The sequence below is a fragment of the Otolemur garnettii genome, unplaced genomic scaffold (genome assembly GCF_000181295.1).
Source record: "Otolemur garnettii isolate 467f Iridium unplaced genomic scaffold, OtoGar3 scaffold00008, whole genome shotgun sequence".
Classification (NCBI taxonomy): domain Eukaryota; kingdom Metazoa; phylum Chordata; class Mammalia; order Primates; family Galagidae; genus Otolemur; species Otolemur garnettii.
In genome coordinates, this window is record NW_003852403.1 from 34,291,960 (window position 1) to 34,305,892 (window position 13,933).

The 13,933-nt window shown below is 41.5% G+C and overlaps 1 protein-coding gene across 1 annotated transcript in view; it reads right to left on the reverse strand.

Annotated features, from left to right (window-relative positions):
- ANKRD22 (ankyrin repeat domain 22) overlaps positions 1-13,933 on the reverse strand; it is a 28,883-nt gene that overhangs the window by 4,588 nt on the left and 10,362 nt on the right. The window contains exons 2-3 of the mRNA XM_012801352.2: positions 4,714-4,905; positions 1,790-1,897 (exon numbers count right to left, since the gene is read on the reverse strand). Coding sequence (XP_012656806.1) covers positions 1,790-1,897; positions 4,714-4,905 — 300 coding nt within the window. The remainder of the gene's footprint in view (positions 1-1,789; positions 1,898-4,713; positions 4,906-13,933) is intronic.

Genomic DNA, 13,933 nt, shown 5'->3' on the forward strand with positions numbered 1-13,933 from the left:
AGTAGATCCATAATCAATTTAGTAGAACCTCTGTAGGGTGACCATCCGAGGGACTCTAACAAACTGATTGACAAACGGAGGTGGTCAACACCAGGAACTAGAGCTACTGTACCCATATGTACATGTGGTGCATTTCCAGTCTGTGAAAATTAGGGCAACTTAAGGAGGTGGTCCATGGAGGGAGGTGGTCAACTATGGAGGTTCTACTGTATATGTCGAAGGATTGAACAGAGGAATGAAATGAACTTGGTCTCCTCAGAAATCCCCTTTCCTTTTTAGTCCCGGGAGATGGGACTCCATGGCAGTTGGAGCCCTCCTCCCACCAATATCCCGTCACCTGAGGAAACAAAGCTCATCTGCTCAGGTGAGCACAGCCTGAGTTGAGGCCATCATCACATGAGAAGCTCCCCCCAGTTTCCTTTCCTTGTGCTTCTCTCCTTTCTCAACTTCTAAACCACCTTTTGCTTCTTCCTCTTCTCTGAACAAACTCAGTCCCTCCTGGTCCCTTCCTCTGTCATCTCCTCTCATGTCGCTAATTTTCTATGCTTCACAAATTTACAATTTCAGGCCTCATTAACAAATAGCTTAGATGTGCACTTAGAGCCAAGCTGTTCATTACAAATACATTTTTGACCCGGCCCCTGGCCTCCAAACATTGGACCATCTTAGAAAGCAGAGTTTTGTGTCCTAAAATTCTTAACGAACTTTGCAAATATAGCTGTGATATTTTTTCTTCAGAATCTCTTAAAAAGTGTGAAAATGAATGACCTATTTTCCCTGCCCCAAACTACAAATATTCAAAGGCTATGTGCTAAATACAGGATGAAATTTTTCAAGAACTCTTCAAGGATACAAGCAGATTATGTATTTATCAGTGAATTAAATTTCTCTCTCTCTCTTTCTCCCATACATCCAAACATTATCATATTTAGTTATAGTTCTGTAATATTTTAAATACCCAAAGAGATAGCATTTCCAACTAGTAGATGGTTCTGGAGCTTATGTTAACAGGAATAACTAACACCCATGGCCATTTAGCTATGGAGGAAAGCTTAGTCATAGAACTAGAGTTTAAATTGGGCCTCTTGTGAGTCATGTGCCAGAGATGGAACTAGCCTTGAGGGAAACCTGGTGAAAACAAGGGAATGAGTCAACTCGGACTTGTCAACCTATTTGAAAGAAACAAAACAAAACAAAAAAATCAAAAACCCTTTAAGTTTACCTACTAATATGACGGCATTCCTTATACCAACCATATCTTTTTTTATTCAATGTAGTTACTGCCTGACAAAGAGTCATTCAAGCTTGAGTAATTCCATCAAGGTGACAGATGAGCTTCAAATTCTCCATAAATATCTTCTACATTGTTAGTTTCTAGATGCAAACTCTTGGGAATCTATTTTTTAACACACTCTATGGGAGGGCTTCAAAGTCAAAAACTCAGAAAAATGTGCACAAACACAAAAACTCCTTTTTTAACACAAAGTGAAAAAAATAGTTCAAAGGGGGATTTTTGTAACACCCAGGATTTTTCTACTTCCTTCAGAGTAAAATTATTTTTCCAAATAAACTTTGCACAGATTATGTTACCATTGCTTAACTACTTTCAACACCTTTCTTGGTTTCACATCAATGAGAGCAGTACATGGATGATGAAAACATCATTTATACAATACAAACCAAAGACTTGATATTATTTCCTTGCCACATCCCCCTGGCCTAGCGAAACTGGACAAGTCACACCATTGATCTCCACATTTGCCCTTTGCTCTAACCAGCATTTACTCACCATGAGGAAATACCCAATAAGCAGGACAGGCATTAAGAGGATGATGAGGAGATAGTCCATGAAGGTAAATTTTTTCCTCACAGCATAATGCAAGCAGGTTCTCCCTTTCTAAAAGTTAAAAAAAGGGACTCTTTACTAATAAAGAATTTCATTTTAAATTTTCAGATCATCATCTCAAAACGTTTAGTTCATGCCTTTGATTTTGTGGTACCCATGGCACCCCTTTCTGTGTGGTAGGTCTGATCAGTAAACAAGCTTCTCTTGACCAGAATATTGAACAGTCTAAAGGAAAAGAGGGGGGAGGGTCCCTGGAAGACAACAAAAGCAAACCATACATTGTCCAAATCTTTAGAAAACACATACTCACACTCATTTCAGCTTGGGGGAGAAAAAACACACTGAGATATAAACACAGGATTGAGTGTAGTGTGAGAAGCAATCGTTATTACTTAGTCATTGATGGTGTATGATTATCCATTTTATGGTTTGTTCATAGGAAATCTTAACCACATGGCAATGTATCCATATTCCCTTATGCACATAGGATAGAAGAATATAAGTAGCTCAATTTTATTCTTCGAGTATGAGAATACTCACCTGGTAGTAGACATAAGATTTTAGGGGTTGTAGGAGTTCTCTCAGGGCCTCATAATGAAAGGTGGACAGAAATGTGTACAAGTAAGAATAATTAGAATACCAACCACATCAGTGAGAGGAGAGGGAGAGCAAGAGAGAGAACAGATACCAACACAGCTTGGTCTCCTCTCAGGGGTGACACTGTTCCTAAGCGAGGACACTTTTTTTTTTTATACTAAGGTAAACTTTTTAGAAACCAAATGATAATACAATGATAGAATTTTAAATTCCCCCTATCGAATGGCCTAGAATTAACTGTTGCCATTTTGCTGTATTTTCTTTGAGACTTTTTAAGTGTATATATACGGAACTTTAAAACGTAGGATAATAGTGTATGCAAAATCTTACTTGCTTTTTTTCAGTCTATAAATGCACATTTAGAATATGCACTTTTTCCAGGCCACTCAGTATTTTTAAACATACAGTTACAATGGATGCGTGACTTTCCGTTGAATGGAGTAGCTCAAATTTATTTAGCCAAACCCTTCCTATCGGACATTACAAGTTTTTAACTTTTCATTTTTATAAATCATATGCTTGAACATCTTCATTCATAAAGCTTTCTCAACATTTCTAAATTTGTTCTTTACCTATGTTTCTAAAAATAGAATTCCTGGCATGAATGTTTTGAATGCCCTTCATACTGCACTGCCAGATTGTGCTCCAGTAAGATGATAATCATTTAAACTTCCTACCTGACCAATGCTTGATTTTCTTTTTCAATTGTGGTCAATTTCACAGACTCCTCCCCAAAAAAGGTTTATGTTTTCATTTAATTGGCTTTTCATAGAATGTTCTCTATGCACTCTATGAAAAGCATGTACCTCTGAACCAGGCTTGTACTTCTGAATTACCAGCAGAGCTTTGTGTTGGTTTTAAGGCCTTTGTTTGGTACTTATGGAAATAATTTATAGATAGAGTTAAGGAATGAGAAATCAGTAGTTCAAGTTATTAATATATAAATATTAGTATCTGGGAAAGATTTTTAAATTAAGTATTAAAACGACATTAGAAATATTAAAAAGAAAAACGAAGCATTAAAAAAGAAGAGAATGCAAATCAAAACCTTCTCTCAGCAAACTCTCTATTAATCTAATGTATGCACTCACGTCTTTTCCTTTTAGTGATTTTTATAGTGCCAGAGGCTCCTACCGGGCTGGCTGAGGCTCTCTGTCTGTGGTGAAGCAGAGATAAGGATGCCTCCTCGGCTCTGCACCTGGGCTTTCCACAGTCTCCTTTCCTCAGCTTCCTAAAGAGCACAGGAAGCCACAGACATCTGCCTTCTGGCAAGATCCCTCACCACAGCTCTGCATAGCTGGTTTCTTAGCTGTGTTCTAAAGAGAGCATATCCTACTAAGCTGCATGTCTGCTAGATACAGCACAAGTAGGACTTGATTTTAAACCCAACCAAGCAAAAAGTAGTAAGCACAAACAAGAAAGTCCAGTGGGGATCACTATTCTGATAAGACATTATTATTCCTCACGAGCTGCTCTTTAAAATCACTTAGTAGGGGCCAGGGAGACCCTACAGGCTGTTTTCTCTTTGAATGAACATGAGCGGGTTCATACTTATTGACCAGAATGACTTTTGACTTTTACTCAGTGTAACTCAAATGCTGCCTTCACTCGGATGCAGATGCTGGAGGCTCAGAAGGGGTTCCACAGGATTGTCATAGCAACAGACACATACTCCTCTCTGCCTCGGGCCTGAAGACTCCAAAACAGCTAGTACTGCATCTTTAAATATATTCTTTATGGCTTTCTGTGTGACTTCAAATAGCCTCTGGTCCGTGAGTTTATTTGTCGTTGGTAAATTTCTCCTTAGCATTCTACAAGCGCACGATAGATCTTCTGGACATGAAGACATTAACATAGTAGATAGAACTATAACTAATGGAGTAGCAGCATGAAGTCAGTATTTCTTTTTCAAAAATTCTTTCGCATTGCTTCTGTAATAGTCAGGAAGAAGATGGGGAGAGAGGGGAAAGAGGAGGAAAAGAAAGAAAGAAGCTCTATCCCTCCACACGGGTGAACAATTCTCTTCCTCTTCAGAAATACAAAGACCTAATTCATCATTAAATATGCCAGCTGATTGAATTATGTTTTGTTTTGATTTTTAGCCTAATAAAATGTCCTCAGTATATGACAGTCTCTCTAAAGAAAAGCTACAATAGATGTTAGTATTAAGAACTACAAGCAATAAGAAAATATTCACCACTTCCAGGGATTAGAGGAGAAAGGAATTACCATGGACAATTATATTCTCCACTTGAGTGTCATGTCCTTACCCGGTTCTTGAGGTTGACATTAGCATTTCTTTTTAAAAGGAAGGAAATGACCTTCATATGGCCACGCCGGCAAGCAGAGATCAGGGGGGTATCTCCGTTAAAGCTGTCCTGCACGTTGACATAGTTGCTGTCCTCCTTCACCCACCGCCACACTTGCCCCAGGTCATTCTGATAGGCCGCCTGGCATATGGGCTAGGGGAAAACAAAAGCAGGTTTTGAATACAGACATGTTAAATCACAAGAAAAAAACATAACAATACCTTAAAATCTCAGTGTTTTCAAAGTGCAATATACTGCTTTGGAGAGTAGATTTTTGGTCTCAGTTATGCCTGTCCTCAATTCTAGAATAAGCCTAAGTCCGATAGGAAACTCGTATGTTTTCCAAAATTGGTTGACACACAGAAATGTTCTTCAAATAGACAAATGAGTAAATGGATGAAATACTACAGATTTGACTCAGTAAGGAAACTGTGTATTGGGCTCACAGATAGGTGAGCCTATCAGAAAAGCAGGACTTTGCTGAAGACAACGTAAGTGTGTGGGGAAGAATTTAGGCAGCACCAGGCGATGGAACAAGACCTACCTGACCCTTATACTCAAAGGTCTGGAGAGAGTGGGAAAGACAGGCATCAGACAAACCATACTCAAATAACAAGTTACCCAACTCACTATCACTGATCAGATGTTGTTCATAAAAAGCATTGTGAAGAGCTTTGCAAAGTACCACGGAAGTTCAATTACAAGACCTGAGAAATGAGGAGCCCAGATGACCCACCGGAGACATTGCTTATGGGTCATCCTGGCTGGAAGGTAGATGATTGGACTGAGGAGAGTAGAGAGCAGTTGCAGCTCAGGTGTGGATCACAGGCAGAGACACCAGAGACGTATGGGGACCCTACCGAGAGAGACTGCAAAGACGAGAAAAAAGATAGGAGAAGTAGTGGCATGGCCCAAAACCAGGGAGGCCCGGAACCAAGTGCAAGGGTAACAGGGGTCCTCCTCCCCCACCTGGGAGCATTCAATGAATAGCAGGACACAAAACAAATGTACCGGAGGTACTTCCCCCCTACAGGAGCCCAGGCATTGTCACCTAAATAGGAATACCAAGGTGAACCAGTGAACCCCGGGAGTTCAGGTGTTCAAAAGGGACACCCAGGGAGAGGGCGGCAGGAGACCAGAGGGCTCTCCTACACTTAAGACACTCTCCTCTGTACCCCTCCGCACCCCCTCCTTCCTCTACATCAGAGAAAGGCATTTTCACTTGGGCAGGCTGATACTGCAGCCCCACTTCCCCACCGTGGAGAGCAGGGCTGCCACAGTTTGTAAGTTTCCTGTCTGCTGTCCTTTCATGGGTTCCCTGCACTGGTGGCTTAGACAGGCAGGCCAGACCTGATGGCCCATCCCGGATCAAAAAAAAAAACGGTGCACTGAGATGCAGGGCAAGGTCTTGGTCCCAGATAGAGTGATTAGGAAGCCCTTGCAAACATATCCAATGGGAGAGTGTGCAGGGGCGCTGAGGAATGGGGATCTATGCGCAAGTCTACGGCAACCTCTGCGCAAGAACCGCCAAAGTGGACAGGGCTGTGGCCCTAGGAGCGAGTTAGCCTCGCCCCTGGTTCTTACCGTAACCGAATGCCTTGGGGGGCGGGGGGTGGGGGGGCTGAACTGGAGCAGCAGCTCCTCTCCCGTTACAATAGAAAGTGCAGCTTTAACCGAGAAACTCGAGAGTGTCTGCTTCTTCCCAGAGGAAGCATGTCTGTGGCTGAGACGCCTATGGTTAGTTACAGAGGCCTACATTTCTCTCCTTAATGTCTTGTGGTGGAAACGGGGTGGGGCACAACTGGGGAACCCTACTGGCCAGTCATCCTTAGAGACACCCGTGAGTGGGCCTGGCAGGTGGGCTGAAGAGAAGTTTAGGAGCTGCTCTGGGGCAGTGAGGGAACTGGGCGTGAACTGATCTGATGGGAGAGTGTTGTGGGGTTCCAGGGAGCAGCGAGCAGGGAGGGAGCAGCCAGCAGGGAGGGCACTCTTCCCATTCCGCAAAGAATCTGCCTAGTGGACAAGGGTGGAAAGAGCCTATCCTGGGGCCTTAGAGCTCTGGGCCCCTTCCTCAAGAGCAACCTTCCCAACTTGGAGAAATTGCCCTGAACATCATAACAGACACTCCCCTTACTGGCTGGAAAAACAATCTCTGAGCCCCACAGTGGCTTTAAAAACCTATCTGGTTCTGATATCTGCAGTGATCTATCTTGCCCTCCCTCTCACCTCAGAAGGAGTAGAGGTCAAGCAACCCTTCCCCTCCCCTAGCTACGTGGTCCCTCTGAAAGCTTGGGGGTGTTTGTGTGCACCACCTGGGGGACCGGAGCTTGCCATAGTCACAATCGAAAGACCAGATGAGAAGTAATCAGCAAAAGAACTCTGGAAACATGAAAAATCAGAACAAAAGAATGTTCCCAAGATAGAAGAATACCAACCAAAACAAAAATATCGACAGGACTGATGAAGGATTTCAAAAATAAATCTTAAGAAAGCTCAATGAATATGAGGTGAAAATAGAAACTCAATAGGAAGAAACTATAAAATCAATGCAGGAAATGATTAAAAATTTGCTAAAGAAATCAAATTATTTTTTAAAAATCTAACAGAGCGTGGAAATAAAAAACTAATTCAAGGCAATACAAAACAAGGGAGAGCCTTAAGAATGAGCTAGATTAGGCAGAAGAAAAAACCTCACAGCTTGAAGACACATTTGAGTTAAACAAGTCGGTCAGAGAAAGAAAAAAGAAATAAGAGGAATGAACAAAGCCTACAAAAAATATGGAATTCTATAAAAAGGCCTAATATAAGAATCATAGGCATGATCCTGAGGGCAAAGAAAAAATACCCAAGGGTTGGAAAATCTATTTCAGGGAATAATTAAGGAAATTGTCCCTGATCTTGCTAGAAGTCTAGATATCCATGTACAAGAAGCTCAACAAACTCCTGGGATATTCATCAGAAAGAGGCAATCACCATGACACACAGCCATAGAAACTCCTATGAAAGCACCAGGTAGTTGACAAAGAAAAACCTATCAGACTAACTGCAGACTTCTCAACCGAGGCCTTATCAACTAGACGGAACTGGGGCTCCATTCTCAGTTTTTTCAAACAAAATAATGGCCAGTCTAGAATTTTGTATCCTGCAAAGCTGAGCTTCTTAGAGGAGGAAGAAATAAAGACTTTCACCCAAGCAAATGAGGAGGGAATTTGTCAAGAGCAGATCCTGTCTTTAGACTTTTCTAGGCTCCCTATCCCCAAAACACAGAGTTTCTAGTTTTGAAAAGTAAAATGACTTCCTGGCTCAATTAAGATGTACAAGTACAGTCGTGACGAGTCCCTTAAATGATGAGGATATGATGTGAGAAATACATCGTTTGCAGATTTTGTCATTGTGCAAACATGACAGATTGTACTTACACAGACATGGATGATAGAGGCTACTGCACACTCTGCTGTGTCGTGTAGCCTATTCTTCTAACTACAAGCCTGTACAGCGTATTACCATGCCAACTACTATAGGCAATGGTAGGTAGGGCAAGAATATGGTATGAGAATTTTTAAATGGTCTACCTGTATAGGGCAGCGCTATTATAATCTTATGAGATCATCGTTGCGTATGTGATCTATCATTGATCTGAATTAATGCAAGGGTTGCACTAAACAGCTGAAAAAATTCTATTCTGTTATTGACTCTCAGTTTCCACTAGGGGGCAGCTCAGTGTTAGAAAAGCCTTGACAGAAAGGAAGTCCAATAGACAAGGGCTTGTTGACACGCCTGGTATGAAGAAGGATAGGAGGTTCCATTCAGGTTGAGGGAAGAGCTATCATGAATCCCTCTGGCTCCCTGAAGTTTCTGAAATTTGGACGTACCATGGGCATAGAGGAAACACATGACTCTATTCCCTAATACTCTCAGAACCCTTAGGTTCAACCTTACTGCTAAAGCACTAGGTCAGATCATCATTCTCGCATAACTGGCCTGACATTTCCAGCTCCTCCATCCAAGCCATCCTCCAAATACAGCATCTGCATGTCACTTGCCCACTGAATTGGATTAGGATGCTGTCCTCAAGCTGCCACACATGCTTCTTCAAATCTTGCACATCCTGCCCTCCCAACTTTATCTCCTGCCCCTCCCTTATCCACAGCCTTGATCCAAGTGAATAAAGGTATGTGTGTTATTAACGTCTCCCACCCCCAACTAGACTGTAAGCTACATGAGGGTAGGCATGTGTCTGTACTTGTTCATCATTGTATCCTCAGCACCCACTATAGTACCCAACACATGGGAGGCATCCGATATACAACTGGGGAGTAAATAAGTAAATTATAAGATGAACTTAGTAAGTCAGTTATTCCATTTACTCCTCACAATGACACTATAAGGTGAGTGGTGTTATTATACCCACTTTACCCAGATGAAACTAAGAGAAGTTGTCTTCTTTGCCCAAAGTCACACAGTTCATAACTGGCAAGGCCAAGAGTTAAGTCAAGAAGAGTGACTGCAGAATGCATATATTCAAAATCAGCCTTCAAAACGTCTTCTGGCTACAGACTTTGCATTTGAGACTTGCATCCAGCATTAAGCTACAGTCTATATTTTTAGGATACAGATAGCTCCACTTCTAGCTTTGGTTTGCTGATCCTTGGTTATATAACCAGATTCTTCCCCTAAACTTAACTAGAATTAGCAATATCTTCTGAGAGGTAGGAAATAGTGCTCAGAGAGGCTGCAGGAGAAACCAAGAAAAGATATGACCAAAAGACACAGGAGGGAGAGTTTCAAAAAGACAGAAAGATCACTGGATTTAGTAATTAAGGCCATCTAGATACCAATTTTCATATAACAATGCAGCTGGTGGCAGAATACAGGGCCTGAGTACATTATCAGTGAAGAATTAGAGGCTGTGAGTGGAGAGGAATTGTGCTAAGTTTGGCTGTGAAGGCTGCCAGTCAAAGCTGGCAGCTACAGAAAGGAGTATGGCAAGCAAGGTCCAGCCAAAGTTCTTCATATTTGCAGGTAAAGTGATGTTGCCAAGTGGTTGCGGACACGGACAATTGAAAGCAAATTTGCTATGTTTAAATCTCAGCTCCACCACTTTTCAGCTGTGTTATTTGGATAACTTACCTAAACTCTTTGTGCTGAGTTTCCTTCTGCATTTAATAATAATCCCTTCCTTTATTAGCTTACAGAAAGAATTAAATGTGACTGTGTAGATGAAGCACTTAGCTCAGATAATAAACCCTGAATTAATGTTAGCTATCTTTATTATTATTAAAGCATAAGGAACTCACAGAGGTAGACAGGGTGGTTATGGAAAAGTAGATAACTGCTCAAAGAAAGTGAAAACTATAGGATTGACAGCAAACGTAGACGCACTGGCTTCCACCTACCCGGAAGGAGAATCTGGCTGTACAAAGGAAGAAAAGACAGATCAATGGCTGGAGAGAACTTTAAACTGGCTGAAAGTCTTGCCAGAAAGACTGAAGTTTATTCTTCTGGTTTACACTACTCTGTATTTATCATAAATTAATAGATTGATAGGCACAGTTTCATAACTAAACAAATAGTATTAATCTGAAATAGTTGAGTGGGTTAATGACACTCATCATTAACTCTCATGTGATTGAGAGATAAGGTAGATGAGACTCTGAAGCACACTGGGGAAGACTGGGGACAGTCATAATTAAAAGTGTCTATAAGAGATAAAAATATTACATGGCTCTGAGCATCAGACTCTATAAACACAGTAAGGAGCTGCAGTAGACTGAGCCTATGGTGCGGGTTTGTGACTTCCTCCAGCCAATCTATGGTCAGGGAAGGGTGTAGAAAGTGATGAGGCAAAGGGCAGAAGTTAGGAAACACATCTCCCAGGCAAGGAAATGTGAGGAACGTGGTTTAGAAATTCCCACTGAAATTCACACTGGCACTGTATGTAGCCAGATGGAGATGACTGGGTTTGCAAAGAGAGAGACAAGCAAACAGATCAGAGCAGGGTCAGTGCGTGTGGGCTCATAGGAAAAGTAACCAGTTAAGACGTTACGAGATATTACAGATAAACTGTCCAGAGATAAGAAGTCAAGAGCAGCCATTTCTATTTTAAGCAGAAATAACGTGACCTCAGGCCCTGAGGCAGGCAGACTGGTGGTGAGGAGGAGGGATAGTCACCAGCAGCGTGCAGGAGTTGCCTTGGCTAACCTGCACACAGCCTGAAAAATGAAGACCCAGGAATGCTAGAGCTCACTGCCAACCAGCCTGTTCCTCCAACCCACCCCCTTCACTCTCCTCTTTGCTCACAACATTCCAGCTACATTCTGGAGCATTCCATGTTCATTTCTTTCTGCTGGGCTGGATCCAGTGTTGGCCCATACCTCACTTCCTCAGGGAAGCCTTCCCTGCCCAGGCAGTGGAAAGTGCCTCCCACCTAAGCACTTTCCGTCACATCATCTCATTCCATCTTTTTAAATTGCACTAACATTATTGGAACTGGGCATAATGTGCTTCATTTCCTAGAGAGTGGGGTACTTAATGATTTTTGCTTGATTTTCAAAGCCCCTCTCTGTGGGTCAAATGTATATAAACCTCTGCAAGCTATCACATCTCTGTTTAGGCCAGTCTCTTCACTCCTACACATAAGGCACCTGCTTGCCACCCTGACGCTGTTCAAATCGTACTATCTGCTCTTCAAGGCTCATGGGTAATCTTTAAGACAACTCCTTAATTTCTCCTACCTGCAGTGAGAAGTATATAGAACTTTAAGCAGCTCATTGGCCTTTTAACAGTGGTCAAAATCTAGTCTCCTTAATTAGATTACATCCTGTCTGAAGTTAGACTTCCCCAGGATGAAGCACCTAAAATGTGGAGAAAAATCTTCTGCTGATCGACACACTGATCCTCCTACCTGGCTGGGCAGTGGTTAGGGAAGGGGATAAGGTTAGGGAGTGATATATCATTGGGAAGCAGGTCAGCATCCCACCAGTGATTCTCAACCCTAACTATGTATTAGGGCACTTTTAAAACCATGGCCCAGGCCCCACTATTGATCAATTAAATAACAGTCTGTAGGAATAGAGTGGGGATATTAGCGCTATTTAAAATTTCCCTGATAAGAAAAAAAACTTTTTTTCATAAGGACATTTACATTAGAATGTTTATTGTAGCTCAATTTACAATCACTAAGATGTGGAATCAACCCAAGTGTCCATCAACCCATGAATGAATTAATAAACAGTAGTATATGTACACCATGGAATACTATTCAACCATAAAAAGGATGGAGACTTAACATCTTTTGTATTAGCCTGGATAGAGTTGGAGAACATTCTCTTATTCTCTCTCACTCTTTTTTTTTTTTTTTTGAGACAGTGTCTCACTCTGTCACTCTGGTGTCTTGGTGTCATCATAGCTCACAGCAACCTCAAACTCCTGGTTTCAAGTGACCCTGCTACCTCAGCCTCCCAAGTAACTGGACTACAGGTGCCCATCATAATACCTGGCTAATTTTTCTATTTTTAGTAGAGATGAGGACTCACTCTTGCTCAGGCTGGTCTCAAACTCCTGAACTCAAGCAATCCACCCTTCTCTGCCTCCCAGAGTGCTAGGATTACAGGCGTGAGCCATCATGCCCAGTGGAGAACATTCTCTTTAGTAAAGTATCACAGAATGGAAGCATGAATATCCAAAGTATTCAATTCTAATATAAACCCAGTAGATGAACTATTACAGGCCCACACAAGAGAAAAACTCAATTTAATTCAAGTTGGGGAAGGGGAGGAATGGGAAGAGAGAAAGAGGGAGGGGATTGGTGTGCTCCCACCTAATGGTACAATGTAAGGTTATATGGCCCCACCTCCTGGGTGAGGGGCACAACTACAACAGGGACCTTACCTAACAAATACAAACATTGCAACCTAATTTTTTGTACTCTCATAATAACCTGAAATAAAATAAGTAAATAAATAAAATGTCCCTGGTGACTCTAATCCACAGTGAGGGCTGAGAACATCTGGAAAGGTAAAAGAAACCAGCCCCATGATGGAAGCAAAGCCATATTGTAACACTGCAGCTGTTAAACTCACGTTAGCTGGGGAGTATTCAACACTCTGGAATATTGGGGGATCAGGAACAACTTTTTGTATCCTTTAGCCTTCCCACATGTCTGGCTTTAAAAATAGCAATAGCCCATAACATGGTACTAAAGTTCCACCCTGTCCACTTTCCAGCCTACTTATCTAGGTACTAACATGTGAGAAGTGTCTGTGGGTAGGGATGACACAGAAGGCATGATGGTGATTAACTAAAATCATCAGCGTGCTGATGATTAACTGTATGGATTACTCAACATAATCATGTTTTGCACTGCTCCAAGTATAATAGATATCACAGCTGGGAAATACTAGCTATTATTTTAATAATATAGAAATGTCTTAACTGCTTGTACCATTAAGGATGTCTTTAAAAGCAAAGCTTACCCAAATTACCCCACTTTTCAGTGTCGTTTCCCCTGCAGTGTCATGGAGCTGCCACAATTCCCAATCTAAGGAAAAAATCATGTAGAATTTTGCCCGAGTCTCAGAGGAATTGATTCATTGCGATTGGCCATCTCCATGCCAACACTCCACTCGTTTAAAATGTTCCATACAAATTTCTGAGGAGCATTTGCGGTTTTTGAAGCAACACTACTCCAGTAAAGAGCTTTACACGTTAATAAAATGTCTTCTTAGAAAAGGAAAGATGATCTTTTTCTTCTTCTTTAGATTGAGACTTCTGTGGGAATGATAATCAACACCTATTGGGTTTTATTAGATTTGTAGAATTAATCCCAAGTCTTTTCTTTCTGATGATTCACTTCTTCACATACTGTGATTTAAAAATTCTTTGGGAAATTTTTCTTTCAGACAAATAAAAAAGGCAACAGAAATATTTTTTAAAGATTGTTTTAGGCCCACTTAGCCTTTATGTAACATGAAGGAAGGTTCCAGCAATGACTGGATTATATGGGACAGTCACAGTTCCTCACAAACAGTAGCAGAAGAAACTGAAGCAGACACCGTGTACCTCTGTTTTCTACTTGTTCTCCAACATCAGCTTGAGCACACGGTGTTACCTTCATTGCCAGAAGCTCAGGAAAGCCTTATTGCCAGACCTTAAATGCCAGGACATCAGAAGATCTGAGATC